This window comes from Gracilinanus agilis, chromosome 1, assembly GCF_016433145.1.
Source record: "Gracilinanus agilis isolate LMUSP501 chromosome 1, AgileGrace, whole genome shotgun sequence".
In the NCBI taxonomy this organism is placed as follows: Eukaryota; Metazoa; Chordata; class Mammalia; order Didelphimorphia; family Didelphidae; genus Gracilinanus; species Gracilinanus agilis.
In genome coordinates, this window is record NC_058130.1 from 424,302,280 (window position 1) to 424,324,789 (window position 22,510).

The following is a 22,510-nucleotide window of genomic DNA, read 5'->3' on the forward strand; positions in this document are numbered from 1 at the left end:
CAGTAGTATGCTATGCAGTTAGAAGGTGCTCAGTAATAATGATTGTTAAGCATATTTTCTTTATGCTAGTTAAGCACTACAAGTGATATGCACAGTTTCCATTACAATAAGCAGAAGTATCAGGATCAGTCTGGAGATCCATAGAATTGTGATTTGATTTGACATCAGTAGCAGATGAAACAATGTTTTTTTTTATGATTCAATTATACAAATCAACATTTGTTAAATACTTACAATGTCCAAAGCATAATACTAGGTGCTTGGGGATTCTAAAATGAAAATTATAGGCTCCACAGATTCAAACAATGCAAACAAGACAAAATAAATAATTCTAACAAAAATTAAAATGAGTACACAGGAGAGATACAAGCAAAGGAAATGGAGATATCTAAAGAGGAGAAACTACTTTGGGCAATGGGAAGGCTTAGATAAATTAATGTTATGATATATAATAAAGAAGAGGAAGGAAAGCATAGTAGATAAGACAGCTGGCTTGCTTCAGTGTCAAGAAAGCTTCTGACACCTACTGACTGTGAACTTGGGGAGCCATTCAAATTCTCACTAGCCCAAGGATCTCTCTAAGACTCAAAATTGCAGAACAGGTGCCTCTCTATAATGGCAGAGGGATTTTTTAAAAATTAGGAGTTGCCTATACCAATGAAAATTACATGTCTAGGCCAAAAAATATAAGGACTGAAGGAAGTTAAGAAGTTCTACAGATATCTCTTCCTCCCTATATCACTACCCTGTTGTAGCAGAGGAACTTGTGTTGCTCTATGAAGTGACAAGCTATGTTGTACAGGGTTACTCAAGATATATGGGTCATAGTGGAAGGTTTTTTGTTTCTTTTACATTATAAGTATTTACTTTTACTTCAATAATTATCTCACATATGTTCTCTTTTCTCTTTTCCTTTTTAAATGTATTTATTACATTAAAATTCCTGGGTATCTCCCTCCCTCTATCCTTTTCTGCCCAAAGATGATCCACTTAAGAAGAAAATGGCAAACAATTCCAATATCTTTGCCAAGAAAACACCATGAAAAATATTAAAATGCTCACAGATTTCACATTCAAAAACCCTCAGGTTGCAAGTTGTCCAATATGTTCAATTAACATGAGCTTGGACAGACTTCAGGAGACAGAAGGGCCTCATTGTCTATGGCGCCTTTTATCAAGATATAATTTCCTTCCTTATCTCTTTTGATTAGATCAGTTTTTACTTTTGCTTTATCTGAGATCAAAATTGCAACACCTTTTTTTTTTTTTATTTCAGCTGAGACAATGAATTCTTCTCTAGCTCCTTACTTTTACTCTGTGTCTCTCTCCCTGCTTCAAATACATTCCTTCTAGGTAGCTTATTATAGGATACTAGTTTTTATTCTATTCTGCTATTCTCTTCCATTTTCATCCATGTGAGTTCATTCCATTCATATTCACAGTTATGATTACTAATTGTGTTTCCCTCTATCTTACTTTCTCCATTTCTTCTCTCTTAGTCTTTGCCTGTTAACAAATGTTTTGCTTCTGACCACTATCCTCCATCAATTTGCCCTCCTTTTTTTGTCAGTCTCTCGATTCTCTTATTTCTCCCTCTCTCTTACTTTCCTATAGAGCAGTGTTGGTGAAGTATTGGCACACATGCAGAGCCAGCTCTTGGGGAGCTGCTCTGTTCCCCCTCTTCCCAGTACCTGAGGACATTTTTTGCATTTTTTCTGTTCTCTCCACTTATTTGAAGATATCAGGGCAGTTTTCCCTGATGATTTCTTACAATTTGTCCAGGTTTTTTTTAATTAAGAATTTTGGGTATTCTGATGATTTTTAGATTACCTCTCCTCGTTCTATTTTCCAGGTCAGATATTTTTTCCAGGGAGGTATTTCCTGATGTCTTATGGACTCACTAACTTCCATTTGCTAAATTGTAGTTTTTAGAAAGTTGTTTTCTTTCCCCAAATTTTGTGTTTCCTTTTCCATTTGGATGATTTTACTCTAAGATGTTTTCTTTAGTAGTTTTTTTGGGGGGGCCTCCATTTCCATTTGTCCCATTCTAGACTGTAGGGGGTTGTGTTCTTCAGTTAATTTTTCCTAATCTATATATAAATTCACTTATTATTTGATTTTTTAAACTTCTTTTCAAGTTCTTACAGGGTTTCTTTTGGGGCTTGACATCCTTTCACATTTTCCTTTGAAGCTGCACATGTTTTCTTTTTGGCATTGTTGTCCTTTTCTGAGTTATATTTTTATTTTTTTCTGTCATCAAAGTAACTTTCTAAGGTCAGGTTTTTTCTTTGTCTTTTGCTCATTTTTCTAGGTTTTATTTTATTGTTGTTGTTGTTACCTTAACTAACTATTGAGTATCAGCTTTGCTTCTGGGGTAGAGGGAACACTGTTTCAAGCTAACAAAGTAGTCTTCTCTGGTACCTGGGGTAGACCTGGCTGTCTTTGAGTCTCACAATGTGTCTTTAAAGGAAGTGCCCCTGCTAGCTTGCTGTGGGGGTCTTGCACCTGTTTTGCTCAGCTAGATTCTTCTCCCTATGCTACCACTTTGCTGCCTCAGGCATATACTTAGGTTGGGCTGGTCCTCCATTATGTTACTTCATTGACTCTGACCAGGTAGAAATGTATGTGGTTAGTCTGAGTTTGACTGGTTCCCACAGATGCTACGCTCTCTGGATTAATCTCCCTTCTTACCACAATGAGATGTGTCCATTCTGCTTTCTGTTGCTTCAAGGTGATTTATTGTGTGTGTGTGTGTGTGTGTGTGTGTGTGTGTGTGTGTGTGTGTGTGTGTGTGTAGGGGAATTTGGGAGGGCAGATCATCCTTTACTTTGCCATATTAGCTCCTAGCATGCAACTTGACTGCATAAAATTTAAACTGCTATGCTTAATTTGAAGGTCCATCATAATTGAGACCAATCTACTTTTCCAATAAATGTTCATTGAGTCAACTATGTTCAAGGCAAGACATTTGATTCTGTGGCATCTAAAGGGAAGTGAAAGTCATGATTCTACTCCCAAGGAGCATGCTGTCTAATTGGAGATATGAAGCAAAGGGAAGAAAGGACAATTAACAATATATGACAGGATATATGATGAGTTAACAAATACTATAGGAATTCAGGAAAGGCTGTGACAAGTGCAATTCAAGTTGGGTCTTAAGGAATGGGTAAACTTTGAATAGTCATGATAATTGGGGAACATGTAACTTTTGTGTTTTTTTGGGAGACATGTAAGTTTTGATGCTGATATCTCCACTGCTCTGAGAAGTCCTAGATACCCAAGTCTGTAGTCTAGTTGCTGTTTCAGAGTGGATCCACCCTCAAACCAGAAATTTGTGGGAAGGTGAAAGAAGGGGCCAATTGGATGGCCTGTGTTCTATGAGGAGGAAGAGGAGAAAAGAACATGTCCCCTGAAATTAGTGCAAACTCCTGGTCACTTGGTGATAGTTGTAGCTCTGATGTGCAGGATGTTTTTTGTGGGGGTAAGAAATTGGAGATAGGAAGACCAGTTAGTAATGTGTTTCAGTAGTTTAGGCATGAAATGATAAAGACCTGATTCAGTGTCTTATACATGGAAATGTTAAGGCAATCATGGAGGCTATGCACAGCAAATTAAAACTAGAAGAGGGAGGAGGGAGTTAGAGAAGATGTATTTAAGTGTAATACTGAAGTTTTGATCCTGGATAGCTAGAAGAATTGCTCCTTCTATGCTGTCTATATTTATGCTCAAGTTTCTTCATTCTCTGACCACCACCACTGCAACAACAATGACACTTTGTTGGCCCGAGAAGGTTTTCAGATGATACTAGAAACAAATGTCCAAGTCTTCTGCCTCTACTTCCTTCCCTTCCCCTTATTCCTCTTTTATTTTTGGAACCCAACCTCCTGCCTATCTCCACTTGGATAAAACTATTCTCTCTAAGGTTATCCAAGATCTCTTAACTGTCAAATCCAGTGACTTTTTCTCTTAAGCCTAATCCCCTTTGGTTTGTCTATAACTTATAAAAGTAATGGCCATACCTCCTTATAGAACCAGATTCTCATGGGTAGAAGGGACCTCTGAGGCCATCTGATCCAACTTTTAACTAAAGAAGAATCTCCTCAACACTGCTCTTAATATGGCTTAAATTCTGGGGCTTCTCAGCTTTCCTTAACAATCTCAAATGAGGAAGAAACCTTATCATCATCACCACCACCACCACCACTAGCATTTAGTTCTCGAAAGCATTACATACATATACATTTTTTCTAGAAAGATATGATCTTTCAAATCTACTATTCCTTATCTCTACACAAATGGCCACTATCCTAGTTTAGGTATTCACCACCTCACATTTGGATTTTTATAATAGTTTACTTTTTCAACCCTTACCTTCCTTCTAAGAATGAATACCAAGAACTGGTTGTAAGGTAGGAGAGTAGTAAGGACTAGGGAATTGGGTTTAAGTGACTTGTACAAGGTCAAACAGTTAGAAAGTGTCTGATATCATATTTGAACTCAGTACCTCCCATCTCTAGGCCTGATTCTTTATCTACTGAGCCACCTAGTTGCCCCTTAAAAGTTTCTCAATAGATCTTCCTGCTAATAAGTCTTTCCCCTCTCCAATCCATTCTATACATGAATTCTAAAACAATCTTATGAAGGTGCCAGTCCAACCATATAATTACCCTGTTTTAAAAATGGTACTGATTCCCTTTTACCTCTAGGAGAAAATACAAATATCTTGTCTTTGTATGAAGGTGCCATATCCTCTAAGAAATCTCTCCAATTTTTAGTGTTCTCTTCCTTCTCATAAATCTTTGTGATTTGCTTATCTGTATACATTTTGTATCTCCCCATCCCCATTACTCTACTACCCTTAAATGTAAGTTTCATGAGGCCTGGGGTTTTTCAATTTTCATTTTAGCATTCCCAGCAACTAGTACATAGTACCCATTCAATAAAAAATTGGCTGAATTGAATTGAGAACTTTAGCAAATCACACTTTAGGCTACCACCTCCCCAACTCTCATTCACAAGCTGGGTGACAATGAACCCATTCAAGCAAATCTGCCAATGCACACCTTTAAAACTGTTACTCATGAACTCCTCACCCCCATACACACACACTGGGACATTAAGCTTGAATTGTCACCTAGATGAAAAATTATCTTGAAACAAAAGCATCTACTGCAATGGCATAGCAAGAACTAGTAATGACGCATTCCCACTCTGCCTTAAACCTGAACTACCCTCTCCATAAATGCACATGTCATCAATTGAAAGAGTAGGTACATACATAGAGAAGCACACTTGTAAGGAACTCCCAAGGCCAAAACAAATCATACTTCCAGCACTGCGGGGTCCTTGCATCTTTTTTTTTTTTTTAATGGTGTGCCCATGTCACTCCCTTTGAGCACAGTCTCTTTGCTCGTTTCTCTGGTCATGCTCTCTGCTGGATGCAGTCTTCTAGTGGGTGAGTTGCTTCAGTGTAGATGCTCTCACAGGAAGTGTAGGCAAGAGAAATCCCACAAGACTTCTCCCCTCTCTCAACTATTACAGTCTGGAAGAATCATAGAGGGAAAAAAGGCAAAGAGCAATCGCTCTCAAGGCCTTGGTTCTTCCATCATACCTGGCTTTCTTTTTTACTGACAGAGTTGATTTCTCAGAAAGGATCTGTCAAGCTGACTAGCTTGCTTGTTAAAAGCTCACTAAGGGTGTGGCCACTGGCAAGCTGATCTGTTTCCATTAAGATGATGGAGGAATTTTCTCATACTTATTAAAGATAGAATGAAGTAAAAACAGTCCTTTACACTTCTTTTATAAGTTGAGACTGAGCCACTGACACTTTCATAACCTTTAGAGTGAATAGCCCATTCAGGGTGTGAGATGCTTAAGGTCTCAGCCTCATATGAGGTACAAAAAGATCCACTCAGAATTTTAAAAGGGACACCCTAGGGGACAGCTGGGTAGCTCAGTGGGTTGAGAGGCAGGCCTAGAGATGGGAGGTCCTAGGTTCAAATCTGACCTCAAACTTCCTTCCTAGCTGTGTGACCCTGGGCAAATCACTTAACCCCCATTGCCTAACCCTTGCCACTCTTCTTCCTTGGAGCCAATACACAGTATTAACTCCAACATGGATGGTAGGGTTTTTTTGTTTTTTTTAAAAGGGACACCCTGGATAAGGAGAAAACATAACAGCAGGAAATCATGAAGGGCCAAATATCTGCAACCCACTGTCAAAGTTATCTTCCTTTATATACTGTAATTGCATTAAGTAGGCTGGGCAGATTAATTTAATATGCATCTATCAAGGCAGTTAGGTGGCTCAGTGGATAGAGAGCCTGATCTAGAGTTGAGAGGTCCTGTGTTCAAATCTAGCTTCAAACATTTTTCTAGCTATAAGACCCTAGATAAATCACTTAACTCCAATTTCCCAGCTCTTACTGTTCTTCTTTGGAACAGATACTTAATATCAATTCTAAGACAGAAAGTAAAGATAAAAAACAACAACAACAAAGAATATACTATGTTCCAGGTACTATATACTAGGTACTAGGGATACAGTGTCAAAAATAAAAGACTTCTTTCCCTTAATGTCTTTAGTTATATTTGATTAGAGTTATATTTATATTATAGTTATGATACATAACATATATTATTATATTTGGGGAAGGGGGCTATGCATCATGAACATGGTTAAGTAAATATAAAATATATACAATCTAAATACAAAATCATTTTTAGGGAAGCAAATATACTAGCAATTGGAAATATTAAAAGGTGCTTCATGTAGTAGATGGCACTTGAACAGAGACTTTGAAGAAGGTAGGAATTCTGTGAGGTAGTGGTTAGGAAGGAATCGATGCCGTGCATTTTGAATTCATGAATGTAGTTACATAGTACATAGGAATTTCTTTCCCTTCTAGATATCTATTCAAAAACTTTATGAAGGTCATCTATGTAAGAATTGAGGGTATCCCCAATGAGAGTGTTGACAAGAAACAAGTAGGCATTTATTTGCAAGCAATATTCTACAATGGATCACCATCACACAATTTACTAAAAGATATAGAGGATATAAGATCCCATTGTGGGTTTTTTTTCATAATTATAAAAAAGTATTTGATAACACCTTGCTTTATAGACTCACAAGATATCTCACATCATAAACCGAGATCATTTATGGTGTAACAAGAGAAATAACACTGTCCAACAAATTGATAATATGGTATAATATATAAACACCATATCATATTGAAAACCATATAAATACAATAATTAACATATAACACATATGTATCATATATAAGCTCACTGTATAAATCTGAGGTGTTATTTTAGTTTAACTTCTATTCACAGACAGATATACTTGGGAACCTAAAGTGGTAAAATCAGCCCAGGAAAACAAACCTCTTTGATGCAGAGATGCATTTACCCACATTAGCTGTTTATATATAAGCAGATAGGTAGGATATTGAACAGTGCAAGACTTGGAATCAGGAAGACTTGAATTCACACTCTGCTTTATTATCTGTGTGACCCTGGAAAAGTCACTTAAGCTATGTTTGCTTCAGTTTCCTCATCTGTAAAAATGAAGATAATAATAGCATCCTCCTCCCAGGGCTGTTGTAAGAATCGAATAAGATAATATATGTAAAATGTCTTTGCAAAACATATATGTATGCATATATATGTACATGTATATATACGATGTACACAAAATAGTATACATTAAATATCTCCACAATATTAATATATTTCCACAATAGTATAGACTATATGTGTATGTATTTCTATTATACATTTACAGAATTTCTAAATATTTAGTTTGCCTCAGTTTCCTCATCTGTAAAACTGGAGATAATAATAGCTCCTTTCTTCCAAGTTTGTAGTAACAATGAGAAGAGATAATGTTTGTAAAGTGTCTTTGAAAAGCACATATGTATATACATGGATTTGTATGTATAATATATAATAATACATATTACACATATACACTGTATATCCATACACACATAGATGGTGTACATTAAATATCTCCACAATAATGTGTACCGTCTATGTATATATTTGTTTACGTCTTTACCTCTATTTCTAGTTATGTATTTCTATATATTTCTATTCATGTATTGGATCCACATGTTTGGGTACACCTGTGGGAAAGAAGATGAATATTTAATATTGTTTAAATAGGGCAGGGATAGCAGCAGAGCAGCCCAATCCTGATGTCACCTTTCGTTTAAGAAAATACGTACATAGGTAGAGGTGAAACAGTAGTAAGTGTCCAAGGAGCAAGAGGCTCACGAAATTCAGCAGCAATGTGATCATGGCTAGGGTCAGGAGCACAATGGGAGACGTGGTCACTGGAATCAAAGGAAGGAATGACAGCCATACGTTGGAAGGATAATCTAATAAGGCAAGTGAGAAGATCAAATTCATCTCATTAGAAGTCAAACCACATTGCATACAATTTCTTTTTTTTCCTTTTAAACCCTCACCTTCCATCTTAGAATCAATACTGTGAATTGGTTCCAAGGCAGAAGAGCAGTAAGGGTTAGGGAATAGGGGTTAAGTGACTTGTTCAGGGTCACACAGCTAGGAAGTGTCTGAGTCCACATTTGAACCCAGGACCTTCTGTCTCTAGGCCTGGCTCTCAATCCACTGAGCCACTTAGCCACTGACACAATTTCTAGTAAAGAGTCAAAGACCACTGAATCCATCCTCTTTGGGAGTGAGATTTACCTCCCTCTACTTCTCCCTTTCTGAAAATGTTATGCTCAAACAGAAATCTTAGCGGTTCTCCCCACTCCATTCTAGCCCAAATCTTAATTAGTTGGTTATATTTGCAGACTTTTTACATACCTAAAATATGAAGATTCTTGAAATCCTGCCTATTTCAGAAATCTTTCACAGATGGCTTAACAACACTGAAAGTAACTAACATTTGTCTAGTGCCTAAAGGTTTGCAAAGTGGTGTGAAAGTGAAGTCATGGCTTCTTCCTGACCTGTCTTGTTTTCCTGGAGGACCACCTAGCATCTTCTTGCTTACCCTACTTTTAAGGGGATATAATATCAGACTATCTAATTTATCTACTATTGTGTCTGCTTCCAGTTTCTCTGCAGGCTATTTGGGGGGGGGGGTTGTTTTTGTTTTTTAAAATCCTTATCTTCTGTCTTAGAATTAATACAGTGGGGAGCAGCTGGGTAACTCAGTGGATTGAGAGTCAGACACAGAGATGGGAGGTCCTGGGTTCAAATTTGACTTTAGACACTTCCGAGCTGTGTGATTCTGAGCAAGTCACTTAACCTATATTGCCTTACTAACTTACTTACTACTTTTCTGCCTTAGAACCAATACACAGTGTTGAATCTAAGACAGAAGGTAAGAGTTTAAAAAAATAAAAAAGAATTAATACAGCGTATTGATTCCAAGGCAGAAGAGTAGTAAGGGCTCAGCAATGGGGGTTAAGTGACTTACCCTTCACACAGCTAGGAAGTGTCTGAAGCAAGATTTTAACCCAGAACTTCTTGTTTCTAGGACTGGCTCTCAAGTGACTGAGTCACCTAACTATCCTTTGCAGGCTTTTTGTTAGCCAATACTGCCTTAGCTTAGACTATGTCTGGATTGCAGGGGTGTTATCTGTACTCTACCTCATACAGTGCCCATATGAATAGGTGGTTAAAAAATTATTTTCAAGTGATGATGTTGATTATTTGTTGATGTTTAAGAAAAAAGTACCATGAGGAATGTTAGAGGTATGTATGGGTCAGTATTTAGCTTCAAATATTTGAACTGAGGTTCTGATACAAATCATAAGGAAAAGAATATTCAAGCATAAGTTATAGTCTTTGATAAATAAATTTTTAAAACTCTTAGTAAAGCATTTTATCTTAGCATGGCTTTCAAAAGTTAATACTTGGGGTGGGGAGGGGGGCACAGCTGGGTGGTTCAGTGGATAGAGAGCCAGGTGTAGAATAATGGGAGGTCCTGGGTTCAAATGTGACCTCAAACATTTCCTAGCTGTGCAACTTTGGGCAAGTCACTTAACCCCCATTGCCTAACTCTTACCACTCTTCTGTCTTGTTGCTATCTATTCCAAGATAGAAGGTAAGGGTTAAAAAGGAAAAAAAGCTAGCACCTTCTGTGTTCACATTGCCTTTGCCTACTTTGTACATAGCATGTCTATAACTAATTAAATGTTGTCTTCCTTATTAGAATGTCAGCTTCTTGAGGGCAGGGAACATGTTTTTGCCTTTCTTTGCTTCCCCAGCATTTAACACAGTCCCTAAAACATTCTACTTAATTTAACAGTGTTTAATGCTTCTTGACTGAGTAATTGAAGTCAATAAATAATTTGGCACTAGACCTGTATCTACATGAAAAATGCCAGCCTATATCAGACTCCATTGCAGACTCAAATATAACCATACCAGACTCCAATAAACATGTTTTGTTTTGCTTTTTTAAGAACATCAAATACACTAAACTTAGTAAATAGTGAAACTGCAGGCCTAGATCCCTAAAGAAAAAAAAATTTATACTATATACAGCAAGGAAATGCTGGATTCCCATAAATTGCCTGCCACAGAAGTTATTAACCTGAGATCTGTGAATGTGTTTTTAAAAACATTTTTGGTGACTGCATTTAAGGCTTCCTATTCGTGTGTGTGTGTGTGTGTGTGTGTGTGTGTGTGTGTGTGTGTGTTGCATTTAAAAGTATGATGCTGAGAAAAGGTCCATAGGATTAACTAGATCCAAACAAGGTCAGGAGCCTTTTGTCTATCAGATCTATAGGTCTTAAAGGCAGAGAGCCAGAACTCTATTAAATAGTGAGAGGATGGGAAATCTCCATTTTCTCTTAAAATACTGTTTAGGGGACATGCTTGGTGAAATAGCACAAAATGAGGATGTGCTTTGCAAAGTGTTAATTCAGGGTTTAATGAAATAGTAACATGCTTCACTGATCATGATGGCCTCAGACAGCTTATGTTCAATGCCAACCAACCGGGAACTTGTTTTAATGAAGGGCACTGACTTCCTCGAATTTGGGGTGTGAATTACATATTTGGTTATAGTATTCTGTTTTCTGGGTGATACAAAAAAATTTTGATTCTTTTTTTTATTTCTATCTTTTTAAGTGTAAAAAGAAGCAATGTCCTGGGAAAAGGCTCAGAGAGTTCCAGAAAAAAAAAAAGTCAAGAAAGTTAACTAGAGAAGCCTCACTTGGGGAGGTGGCAGTGGCAACCCTTGAGACATGAAGAGTTAACACTCTACTCTGGGTAGGGAGGGCCTGGTCAGGAATGAAAAGATAAAAGGGAAAAAACCTCACAGGGTGAGAAGTTACTATAAACTTTTTGAGCCTCAGTTTCCTCATATGTAAAATGTCAATCACATTATCTGACTCAGTGTTATCTCAAAGACTGAGATAATGTATATAAAGCACTTTGAACTGTATTATAGGAAAGTGAAATTACTATTAGTCAAATTAATAAAATTGCAGCAACAGTTTGACAACCAACATCTTCCCATAGAAGTCCATACATTATCAAACCCCACCACATCATATATTTGTTGTTTCCCCCATAGCACCTTTCCCAGTTGCTAGATAGAGGATCAGAAGTCTATAGCTGGGGGCAGCTAGTTGGCTCTGTGGATTGAGAGCCAGACCTAGAGACAGGAGGTCCTGGTTCAAATCTGGCCTCAGACAGTTCCAACTGTGTGACCATAGGCAAGTCACTTAACCCCCATTGCCTAGCCATTACCACTCTTCTGCCTTGGAAACAAAACACAGAACTGACTCTAAAACAGAAGTAGGGTGTATTTTTTTAAGTCTATAGCTGGAAGGGACTTTATAGGTCATCAAATTCAACTTCTTTTTTTTCAAGTGAAGAAATGAAGGCATAGAGGATTTTAAAGTGACTTGCAGCCCATGGTCACATAGATAGATAGTAAGTAGCAAAGCCTAGATTGTTGGATTTCAGTAGAGTGGAATCATCGAATTGATTGTAAAGCTTTAACTAGAATTTTTTGTAACCAGGGGAAGTTGTACCTAGAGCAACTGCAAGAAACAGAGCCTCATGTTGGTGGTGGGTTTCGATAGTAACTCAGACATTCATAGAAGGTCATATATAGGATGAGAATGGTTGGGTAGGGCAATGGAAGAGTCCTCCCTTGCCTACCATCTGACAACTTTCAATTTGAATTATTTTTGCTAATTATGTGACAAACTCTTTGTTTCTACTCTGCCAAAAGACTGAAATTATTATCAGTTCTTTTAAATGTAGCGTCTTGGGACAAAGGCCTGTTGTCCCACCTTAGTTATATCTCAAATTGGTATTACTTTGGTAGGAGAGAGGCATATGGGGCGTTCAGGGTGGGACCATCACCTCTGATGTGAGGGCTTGCTGAATTGGTATTACTAGAAATTATCTGATATCAACTTTCTCTTTTATCCTTTTTTTAATTGTATCAATTTTTGCTTCCTTCTTTACAACTGCCCTATAATAAATAAGATAACACTTTTTGAAGACATTTAAATTGTAACACCCTCCTCCTCTAATAAGGAGTAGTAGGGTACCTCCTTTTGAAGGTAGATAAATTATTGAACCACATAGAAAGGTGAGGAGAAATGTCCTTAAATTATAGTCAGACATGTTAATTGTGTGCCCTCGGATTTTTTTGTTTGTTTGTTTATTTGTTTTGGTGATCATTGGCTGTTCTACTTGGCCAACCATATTCTTTAAAAAATAATAACAAAGTTCTTCATAAAGGCCCTCAAATAGCTGTCAGATGATAGTTTGATGTATTCCAATCAACAAAGAAATGGCAGACCTCCCATCTGGAATTTATCAAACATTGAATGGAAAATGAGAATGTGTGGGTGGTCAGTACTCTGCTTCAGAAATGAACTTAGCACTTGAGGGTCAGCCTCCAGGGTCAAAGGATCATGATGATGGGTGTTTACACAACAGCAGTCAAGGAGACTGGATAAAGGAGCAGAGTAGGAGAGAAAGCCTGCACCTCAGTGTCTTCAGGCTTCTTGTGTGCTCCTGGTTTTCTGCCCTGATCCTCAGGCAACTGGGGAGATTATCTCCAAATACAGAGCCTGTAGATTTGTAGTTGATAATATATTTATTAGGATACTTAATGAAGCAACAATCTGTTCTTTAAGCATGGACAGGTAGATGTTGCTTATATTCAAGATTTAGTTTTGTCTCAGGGACTGGCTCCATTTGGTACCATGATCCTTAGGGAAAGCATTTGGGCCTGTACCTGTGATTTTACAGGTAAGGGAAACTCCCAAGAAAGAAAACTCATTATCAAACCAGGTTGCCATCTCCTCTATAATTTCTAGTGTTAGAGAGCTACCGAGATTATTAAGAGATTAAGTGCCTTATTCAAGGTCACACAACTTGGATGTGTCAGGCACAGACAGAGATTAATTAATGCTTCTTCATTGTGCTCTTCTTCAAGTGCTAAGTTCATTTCTGAAGCAGAAGAGTTGTCAAGAGTTGGGGCCCGAACTTAAGCCTTCATGACTCTAAAGCCAACTAGCTATTGACTATACCACATTTCTTTTCTGTTCCTTAGCAGTAGCCAATAACCTGTTGTGAGCTGGAGGGAAAATGGAATTTCCAGGGGACATTCATAGCATTTTAGTTAGATGAAATCTCAGAGGTCCCCTTCTTCAATCTTGTGCCTGAATTGGAATTCTCTCTATAAAACCTGACAACTCCCAGTGAGTACCCTGAACTTCATTTAGGTCTCTTGTTTTTCTGAAAGTCTTTCCTGATCCTTTTTAATCCCTTCTGTTTGTTAGTTATTTCTTTGTTATTTTGTATGTAGTCTGCTCTGTATATATTCGTTTGTATGTTGTTTTCTCCTTTAGAGTGTAAGCTCCTTGAGGGCAGAAACTGTCTTTCACTCCTCTTTATCATCCCAGGATTTAGCACAATGTCTAATAATAAATGTTTACTGAACAAATGGATTTATCCTGTATATTGCCAGCATTGTAAATATTCATCTGCATGTTCTCTCTCCCCCATTAGGATGTAAGCTCCCTGAGAGCAAGGACTCTCTTTTCTCCCTTTCTGTATTCCCAGTGTTTAGCACCAGGAGGTGCTTAATAAAAGTGTATTGATTGACTGATGATTAAAAACCTCAAGTAATAGGGAGTCCACTGTTTCCTGGGGCAGCACATTCAACTTATGGCTAATTCTAGTATCCCTTTGTCAAACTAAAATCAAAATCTCTACAATTTAAGGCATCACAAGATGGTAGGATTTAGATATAGTTTGAAAGAACTGTAGGGATCAACTAGTCCAGCCCATCCTTTGTCAAATGAAGTGAGGTTTGGTGAGGTGGAGGGATTTGCTTAAGCTTAAATAAGTAGTAAGTGTCCTGAAGAGAATTTTGCAATCCACCCTCTTTGACTCCATATATAGTGCTCTTTTCACTGAACACTCTATTTGCTTCCTACCCCTTGCTCCTAGCTCTGCCCTCTGGAGTCACCCAGAAGAAGTCTAATCTTTTTTCCTCCTGAGAGCCCTTTAAATACTTGAAAGCAGCTATCAAGTCTTCTATGTCCAGTTTCTTCTAAATTGGTGGAAGTTTCCTCAAGTCAGTTTCTTTAAAGTTCTATCTGTAATATAATAATGTAGGAAACCACCAACATAGATGTGGTGACCTGCTTTAGAGTAGAAACCATGCCTTCTACTTCGTGTAGCCCCATCCTCATCAGTGTAAACAGTGCCTTGAATCAAGCAGGCACTCTTGGAGCATTTTTTGATCAACATAGCATAGCCCAAGATACTTCTGTCTGTGTGAGAACAGAGAAACATTTTTAGCAGGATAGCTCCCACAAAAATGTCAAAAGAAACTGCAATAAGCAAAATTTTTCAAAGTGCTCCCCTCATGAGGAAGTGGTTTAATTAATATAACAACTGTCAGAAGAAAAACAACTGCTTGATCACAAGGGTCAATGGGAATGTGATTGGGGTTGTAGACTCTAAGCAATCACCCTAATGCAAATATTAATAATATGGAAATAGGTCTTGATCACATGTAAAACCCAGTGGAATTGCTCGTTGGCAATGGGAGGGGGATAGGAAGAGGGGAAGGAAAGAACATGAATCATGTAACCATGGAAAAATATTCAAAATTAATTAAATGAAAATTTTCAAATACAAAAAGACAAACTGTCAATAGAAACAGATTTTAAAATGAAGTGGGATGGGAAAAGAGTCACTTAAATTCACTGTTGGTGGGGCTGTGAATTGGTTCAACTGTTCTGGAATTAGACCAGGAAAGTTACTAAATTGTTCATGGGGATTCCACCACTGGGACTATGTAAAACAAAACAAAAACAAAACTAAAAAAGCCCCACAAATAACACTATTTGTGTTAAGGGGGAAAAATGAGACAAAATGTGTCAAATAACTAGGCAATGGCAAAATAAATTATAACATATGAACATAATGGAATTGGACATGCGTATGTCTTTCTTTTTCTTTTCTTTTTCCTTTTTTGGAGGGTGAAGAGTAGAGAAAGATCAGATTCATAATTTCATTGCTATAGGAAAATTTCCTCTATGAGGAAATTCAATTAGTGCAGATCAATAGTTGTCCTGCTATGTACTTTTAGAGAGTTTTCTGGGGCACCAAGTGACTTATCCAAGGTCACACAGTCAGCATGGGTCAGAGGCAGGACTTGAACTTGGGTATTCTTGACTCCAAGGCCAACTTTCTATCCATCAAGTTATATTGTCTCAGATGAGGGCTGTGGAATATTACTGTGTTACAAAGGAATGACAATTATAAATTCCAAGAAACGTGGGAAGACTCACATGAAGAGATACAGAATAAAGTGATACAAGGTGATGCAACCACTGGCTCTTTAGCAAAGCCAAAAGAATAATAAACATGATAACTATAACAATGGAAATGATGTCAACATTGAGAAGCAATGTTGTATGTGTGGCTGTAAAGGTGATGCTTTCTAAACAGGCTAGAAATTTTGTTGGAAATTTGTTTCTTAAGTAAAAACAATGCATTAGGGGGCTGCTAAGTGGCTCAATGGATTGAGAGCCAGGTCCAGGGACAGGAGAACCTGGGTTCAAATCTGACTTCAGATACTTCCTAGTTGTGTGATCCTGGACAAGTCACTTAACCCCCGTTATTTAGCCCTTATTCCTCTTCTGCTTTGGAACCAAAACATAATATTGATTCTAAGGCAAAAAGGGTAAAAAAATGCAACAACCAAATGGGGTAAAATGGAAAAGTTATCTGGGTAATATGGAGCAAAAATGGAAGAATAGTTCTCTGCTACATCAGTAGAACCATACTATTTAATAAGAGCACTGAAACCAACAGTATGAGGGTATTTCCTTGGTCTTTTGGATTTTCTCTTTCTATGTTGCTTTGGTGACTTTTGAATTTGAAGTTCACTAGAATGCCCAAATCTTTTTTTTTTACTTGAACTATTATCTAACCACTACCTTGTGCTTGGAAAAGTGATTTTAAAAGACCCCAGGTGTAAGATTTATATTTATCACTATTCAGTTTCCCTGAGTGCTGGCTGGGCATGTGTGTAAGTACTTCACCAACACCGATATAGGCTGTTGAGATCTTTCTGGATCTTGGACCTGTCATTCAATGGGTCAGCTGGCCTTGAAACTTGGTCCTTTAGATTTTTTGAGGGTCTAACTGCATTTATGGGTGCTCTCCCCATCACATTACTTGTGCATATTTAAAACTCATTTTCCCACCCCAACTGCTTCAAATCAAATATAGGTACTTCAAATCAAGTCACTTGCATCCCAGGAATAATGGGTCACAAAATCAAAACAACTCTGCAACATTTGTTTTTTAAGAAATTCTTTTCATCTATGTCATCTTCTTTTTTTGCATTCAAAAACATTGAGGTGGCTCTCCATGTAGGGCAGGAGAGGAGCACAGAGGAGTTATGTGAAAACAAAGTGAAAGTATAATATTTGCTGGGTCAAAGAGAATTAGTGGGTTTGGTGATAGGGAAACACATTTGGAACCAGCCAATATTCCTACATGATCTATGGAAGGTTAAAGTTCTAACAGCTCTCTTCCCTTTGTGGTTGCCAGGAATCAAATAGTTAATGAAACTGACTAAGACTGCCCTAATATTTATCAGGACTGAAGATTTCATCTTAAAGCTACTTAAAAACATCCCTTTGCTTCAATAAAGTTGCTTTCACTGTTCATCTTCCTCCCGTTAGGGTGGGGACTCTTACCAGTGAATGCTAAAAACATCTTTTGGATATCTTTTTCAATATAATGTTTCTTGTTTATTTTGTCTTGTGCATTTAAAAATGTTTTTCTAAGAAAGGATCCATAGACTTCACCAGAATGTAAAAATGGGTCTGTGACACAAGACCAAGAAATCTTGTCCTAGAGTCAAAGAGAATTCAGGAGGGTGGCACATTCAGTTTAGGCATTCCTATTCCTCATTAGCTACTTTGTAGTGACAGTAGGAATTTTTTCCCTCCAATTTGATTCAGTTCAGCAATCTATTATGAAGAACTTACTCTGGGCAATATGGAAATATGTATTGCATAAAATATATTAGATTATGTACTGTCTGGGGAGGGGTAGTGGTAAGAGAGGGAGGGAGAAAATTGGAGCCCTAAAATGTCAGAAAACAAATGCCAAAAATTCTTTCTACATATAACTGAAAAAACAAACAAACCCATAAGAATGAATTAAAAAAAACAAAAACAAAAACAAATCTTACTCTGGATTCAGTGAATAGAGAGCAAGACCTGGATATAGGAAGCCCTGGGTTCAAATGTGGCCTCAGACTCTTCCTAGCTCTGTGACACTGGGCAAGTCACTTAGCTCCAATTACCTAACCCTTTCAACTTTTGTGCCTTAGAACAGATATTTAGTATCAATTCTAAGACAGAAAGTAAGGGTTTAAAAAGAATACAAACTTATTTTGGCCAAGGCATTGTGCAAGGAACTGCGTTGCAAATTATCCCTGGCCCAAAGATGATTACAATCTAACAGAGGGAAGTACATGGCATTTATACAAATAAATATGATGCAGTATAAAATGTAGTAAGAGTATATAGAAGGTATCCAGTCAAAATACTCTAAGAAGACTTGAAGAGGGAAAAATTACAAATCTAGTCTATAGGTGCAAGGACTGCATGATTCTAGGGCCCAGTTACTCTGTACAAGATATGGCTGACAGACAGACAGATAGACTATAGTAATACCTTGAACTAAATTGGTAATAAAACTGGGTCTTTTCCAGCAATATTTTCTTCCTTTATTTTTGTTGATAAATTAGAAATGCAAGCAGAAAATTAAATACCAAATTTCACCTTTATAAATTATGACATCTGCACAAATAATAAAGGTGAGAAAAATCAAATGAACTTTAAGAGTAACTGTTAGATTCAGTATTCATATCTAATAGAAAAAAATCATAGAAAAAAATCTAAAACAGAGCAAAGGACAAAATAAATAATCAAACTTCCTCAAAAAAATCAAGAAGGGGGTTGCTATTATGGAACACTTTCCACTACTTAATTGAATCCTTCATAGAGTTAGTGGAAGTTATGTTCCTGTAATTCCACAGGGGATCATGGACACTTAGAATTAGAGAACTGAACAAATATCTTATGTCATGGTTGGGATGCATCATAGGATGGTGGAAAAAAGCACTGGATTTAGAGGCAGAGGACCTAAGTTCAAATCCTATGCCTTCTACTTGCCATTTGTGTGACCTTGGGCAAGTCACTTACCCTCTGTGGACCCCGGATGTTCATCTGTTAAATGAAGGGGTAGGACTAGATGGTCTCTGAGGTCCCTTCCAGCTCTAAATACATGGTCCTATGGTACAAAATATTGAATGAAAAAGTATTTTATAAATGTAAAATGCTAATTAAATGTGAGTTATTATTGTATTGTGGTGATACCAATGCAAAGATTGCAGAATAAAACATTTTTAAAAAATCAGAGACAACTCAACCCACCCAAAACCAAATCAGACAAAACAATCACCACCAACAACAAAAATGTCAGAAAATCAAATGGGGCTTAACCCAATGGGGGAAGCTGTATTTCTTTGGAGAGCTCTTCCCATTCTTTTGACTAAAAGAAAATAGCACATCATTCAAAAAAAGTCCTGAGCACAGATAAAGGTGGCTTTCTTCCATTAAAAAAGCTATCATTGTCTAGCCTACCTGATGGAGAAATATAAGAAGGCAAATGTTGACATAGTAATGTAAGTCTCCTGAGTATTAGCTTTTTTTCTGTGCAAGAATACACTGAATATATTCATGATATTAAGTAAAAAAAGTATCCTTCCAATTGTTTGGTTCTTTTGAGAAAATTGAATGTTCCTCATAAGGAATAACTAGAGAAGAAGCATTTATTACTACTTCTAGTTGCCCAGAGCCTTGTCAGGGAAGAAGATAAGCAGGTGAATATGGATGGCATAGGAGAGAAAAAGGGCAAAGGCTGTGAATGGGGAAATAGGTCCTGCCTGTTCTTTTAACAGATCATAATGTTCTTTGGCCATTGGTAATGAGAATATGGGATACTAAGGGTAGTAACCATAGTTTCCTACATGTACTTCAGGACAAGTGAAAAAGATGAATCACAGACTCCTAGATCAGGAACTAAAAGGGTCCTCAGAAGTCATATAGTCCAGCTACCTCATTGTAAAAATGAGGAAACTGAGGCCCAGGAGATTAAGTGACTTGCTCAGTGCTACAACAGTAGTGCTAGAGGTGGGGTTTCAGACTGGTTTTGAGAGCCAACACAAAGGTCCTTGAGAATTCAACTTATTTTCTTCCACCCTCAGTATAATTTAGTATATTTTCTATAAGTCTTTTGGGCTTCCTTTCCAGGAACTAACAGGTGACAGAATACATTTCTCATGGTATCCTTTGCTTCCAAGATCCAGGGAATTTTAGAAATGAAAAAGACCCCAGAAAATATCTAAACCAACCTATTCATTCTATAAGGGAGAGACCTGAGGGCCAAAGACATTGTGATCCTTTCAGTGCTGCAGAGTTCATTTTGCAGAGCCAAAATTAGACTCTAGCACTCTTGATCCCTAGTCCAATAAGCATGCTTTCCATTGTATCATCTCTTATAAATGTCTAAAAAATCTTTCTTCACTTTTACAGTACTTTAACAACCTAATATTTTAATTAAACAAACAATTTTCAAGCTTCTGTTTTGTGTAAAATAAAGTCTGAGAGCATGGTCTCTGTCTTATGGAATTTAGAGCCTAACAATAGAGGTAAGGCATGTTCATAAATAATAAAAATAGTATATAAACTACACAAGAGAGGTACAAGTACTGTTGTTTGTCCTTCATTTTCTAAGAGGACCAATGACGTCACAGGGTGATGTCTTGGCTCATGCATAAAGTGGATTTAAGTGAGGAAGAGTTGCTCAGTCATCAGTCTCATTTTCTCTTCCAGAGGTATCCAAGCCCAGTAGCAAGACAAAAGTCAGGACAACTGGCAATGGCTTGGGATATTGTGGATGACTTTGGCTTTTTCTATGTCTGACCAGTCTTTAAGAGTTCCACAGCAGATGCTTCCCCTGCCTTTGTGGCCATTGGAAAAAAATTCTCAACTGCCCATTCTACTGGGGAAGTCTTCAAGTGCCTATTGGAGACATGCCCCCTAGGATGAATCTAAAGGATGGAGATGTTACTTCCAGTTGGGATTGGTGGTGTTTGGGAGTGGGAGGAGGATTAGGAAAAACTTCATGGAAAAAGTGACATTCGAATTGTGTCTTGGAGGACAGATAAGACTTTCAATAGTCAGAGGCATCAGGTAGAGACTTCATTTTAGATAAGAGCCGACTTAAAGTCAAGAAAATGAAGTTTACCGAATGATGAGCAACATAATTTGGCCAGAGCATTGAAGATGTGAAGGAGAGCAGCGTGAGAGAAGACTGAAAACAGACTACTGAGGATATAATGCTAAAGTAGAGGAGTTACTTTCTTGTATCCTCTAACAACAAAAAAAGCTGTTGGTCTATTCCAGGGATCCTGTCATTGGCATTAAAGCTGACTGATTCTGATTGCATTGCTAGCCATTAAAATAATTACTTCAAAATTACTTCAAAAATTACTTCAAAGTATTACTTCAAAAATAAGAATTTACTTCAAAAGAATTACTTCAAAAATCATGTGTGTCCCAAAGGCCATCCCTGACCCCAGAGGCTCTGTAGGTGAATAATGGGGGAAAAAGGGAATGGACTACAATATGGAAATAAAGGTCAAGAGGTCTTATCCCAATGAAAGCAGATTGATCCATGTTTTCTTAGACCAGACTATATAATACAATGGATAGATAAAATGATGGACCTAAGGGCAAGAAAACCCGAGTTCAAATCCTGCCTCAAACACTTATTGTGTGACCCCTGGGCAAGTCATTTAATCTTTGTTTGCCTCAGTTTCTGAATCTATAAAATGGGGATAATAATTTCACCTCCTTTCCAGGATTGCTATGAGGATCAAGTAAGGTAATATTTGTAAAGTGCTTTGCAAACCTTAAAGCACTATAAAAATGCAAGCTGTTATTAGTGATAATAGTCATAACAGACCCTATGGGCTACTTTTGCTATGTCAGTAACTGTTTTACTGGTTAACATTATGGTTATTGAATGGGGCTAAAGGTTATTTATACCAAAGAAATGATCGAATCATAAATTCAGATCTTAGATACTTTTTGGTGAAGGACAATCAATCCTTGTTGTTCTGGATCTGTGATTTAACTGGTATGTGGAGCTCTTAATGAATAACCTCCTATTCCTTATACAGGTCAGCCATTGCAAAGCAACTTAGAGGTTTGGAGAGCTGCCTCCAGGACTGAACAGTTAATGATTTAAGTGGTTCCTCAGCCTATAAGTTGTCAGAGATGGACCTTGAACTCAGTTCTTCCTGACTTGGAGATTGGCTCTCTGTCTTCTGTGCCACACTGCTTCTGAATAATTTTTTTAAACTTAAAACCTCATTCTTCGATTAGAGATGTAAATATGGAAAGTATTGACAGCTTCAGTTCTTACAATGAAATATGAGTATATATGTGAAATTTTCATGTGAGATATTACTATAAATTCAAACACATCCTTCATGAAATGTAAAACATCTTAACAAATGTGCTTAGTTTGAAAGTTGGAAATTTAAAGAGGCCCCTAATTAATTAATTTGCTGATTATTGTTTCCTGCTGAGGATGTTTGCCCATGCTGAGTCTTTTATCTGTGACACAAGCACAGCCTAGACTCATAGGTGGCTTACCACTTCATAAAAGGCTTGGTGGCAATATGATGGCTACCAGGTAAGATGTGCTTGACTACAAAGTCGTGGGATGCTAGTTTTTGTAAGATGACCTGCTAGAGCATCAAATATTTGCAGAATAGAGATATATTATAAAGAAACAGAAAATTATAGAGAAAATATTTGAAAAAGTACTGAGTCCAGTACTTGGCACATAGTGTGTACTTTGAAAATGTTTGATCTTT

General features: G+C 37.3%; 1 protein-coding gene across 1 annotated transcript in view; it reads right to left on the reverse strand.

Annotated features, from left to right (window-relative positions):
• LOC123252475 (palmitoyltransferase ZDHHC11-like) overlaps positions 1 to 22,510 on the reverse strand; it is a 138,424-nt gene that overhangs the window by 53,398 nt on the left and 62,516 nt on the right. Inside the window, exon 6 of the mRNA XM_044681775.1 lies at positions 8,238 to 8,390. Within this exon, the coding sequence (XP_044537710.1) occupies positions 8,238 to 8,390 (153 nt within the window). The remainder of the gene's footprint in view (positions 1 to 8,237; positions 8,391 to 22,510) is intronic.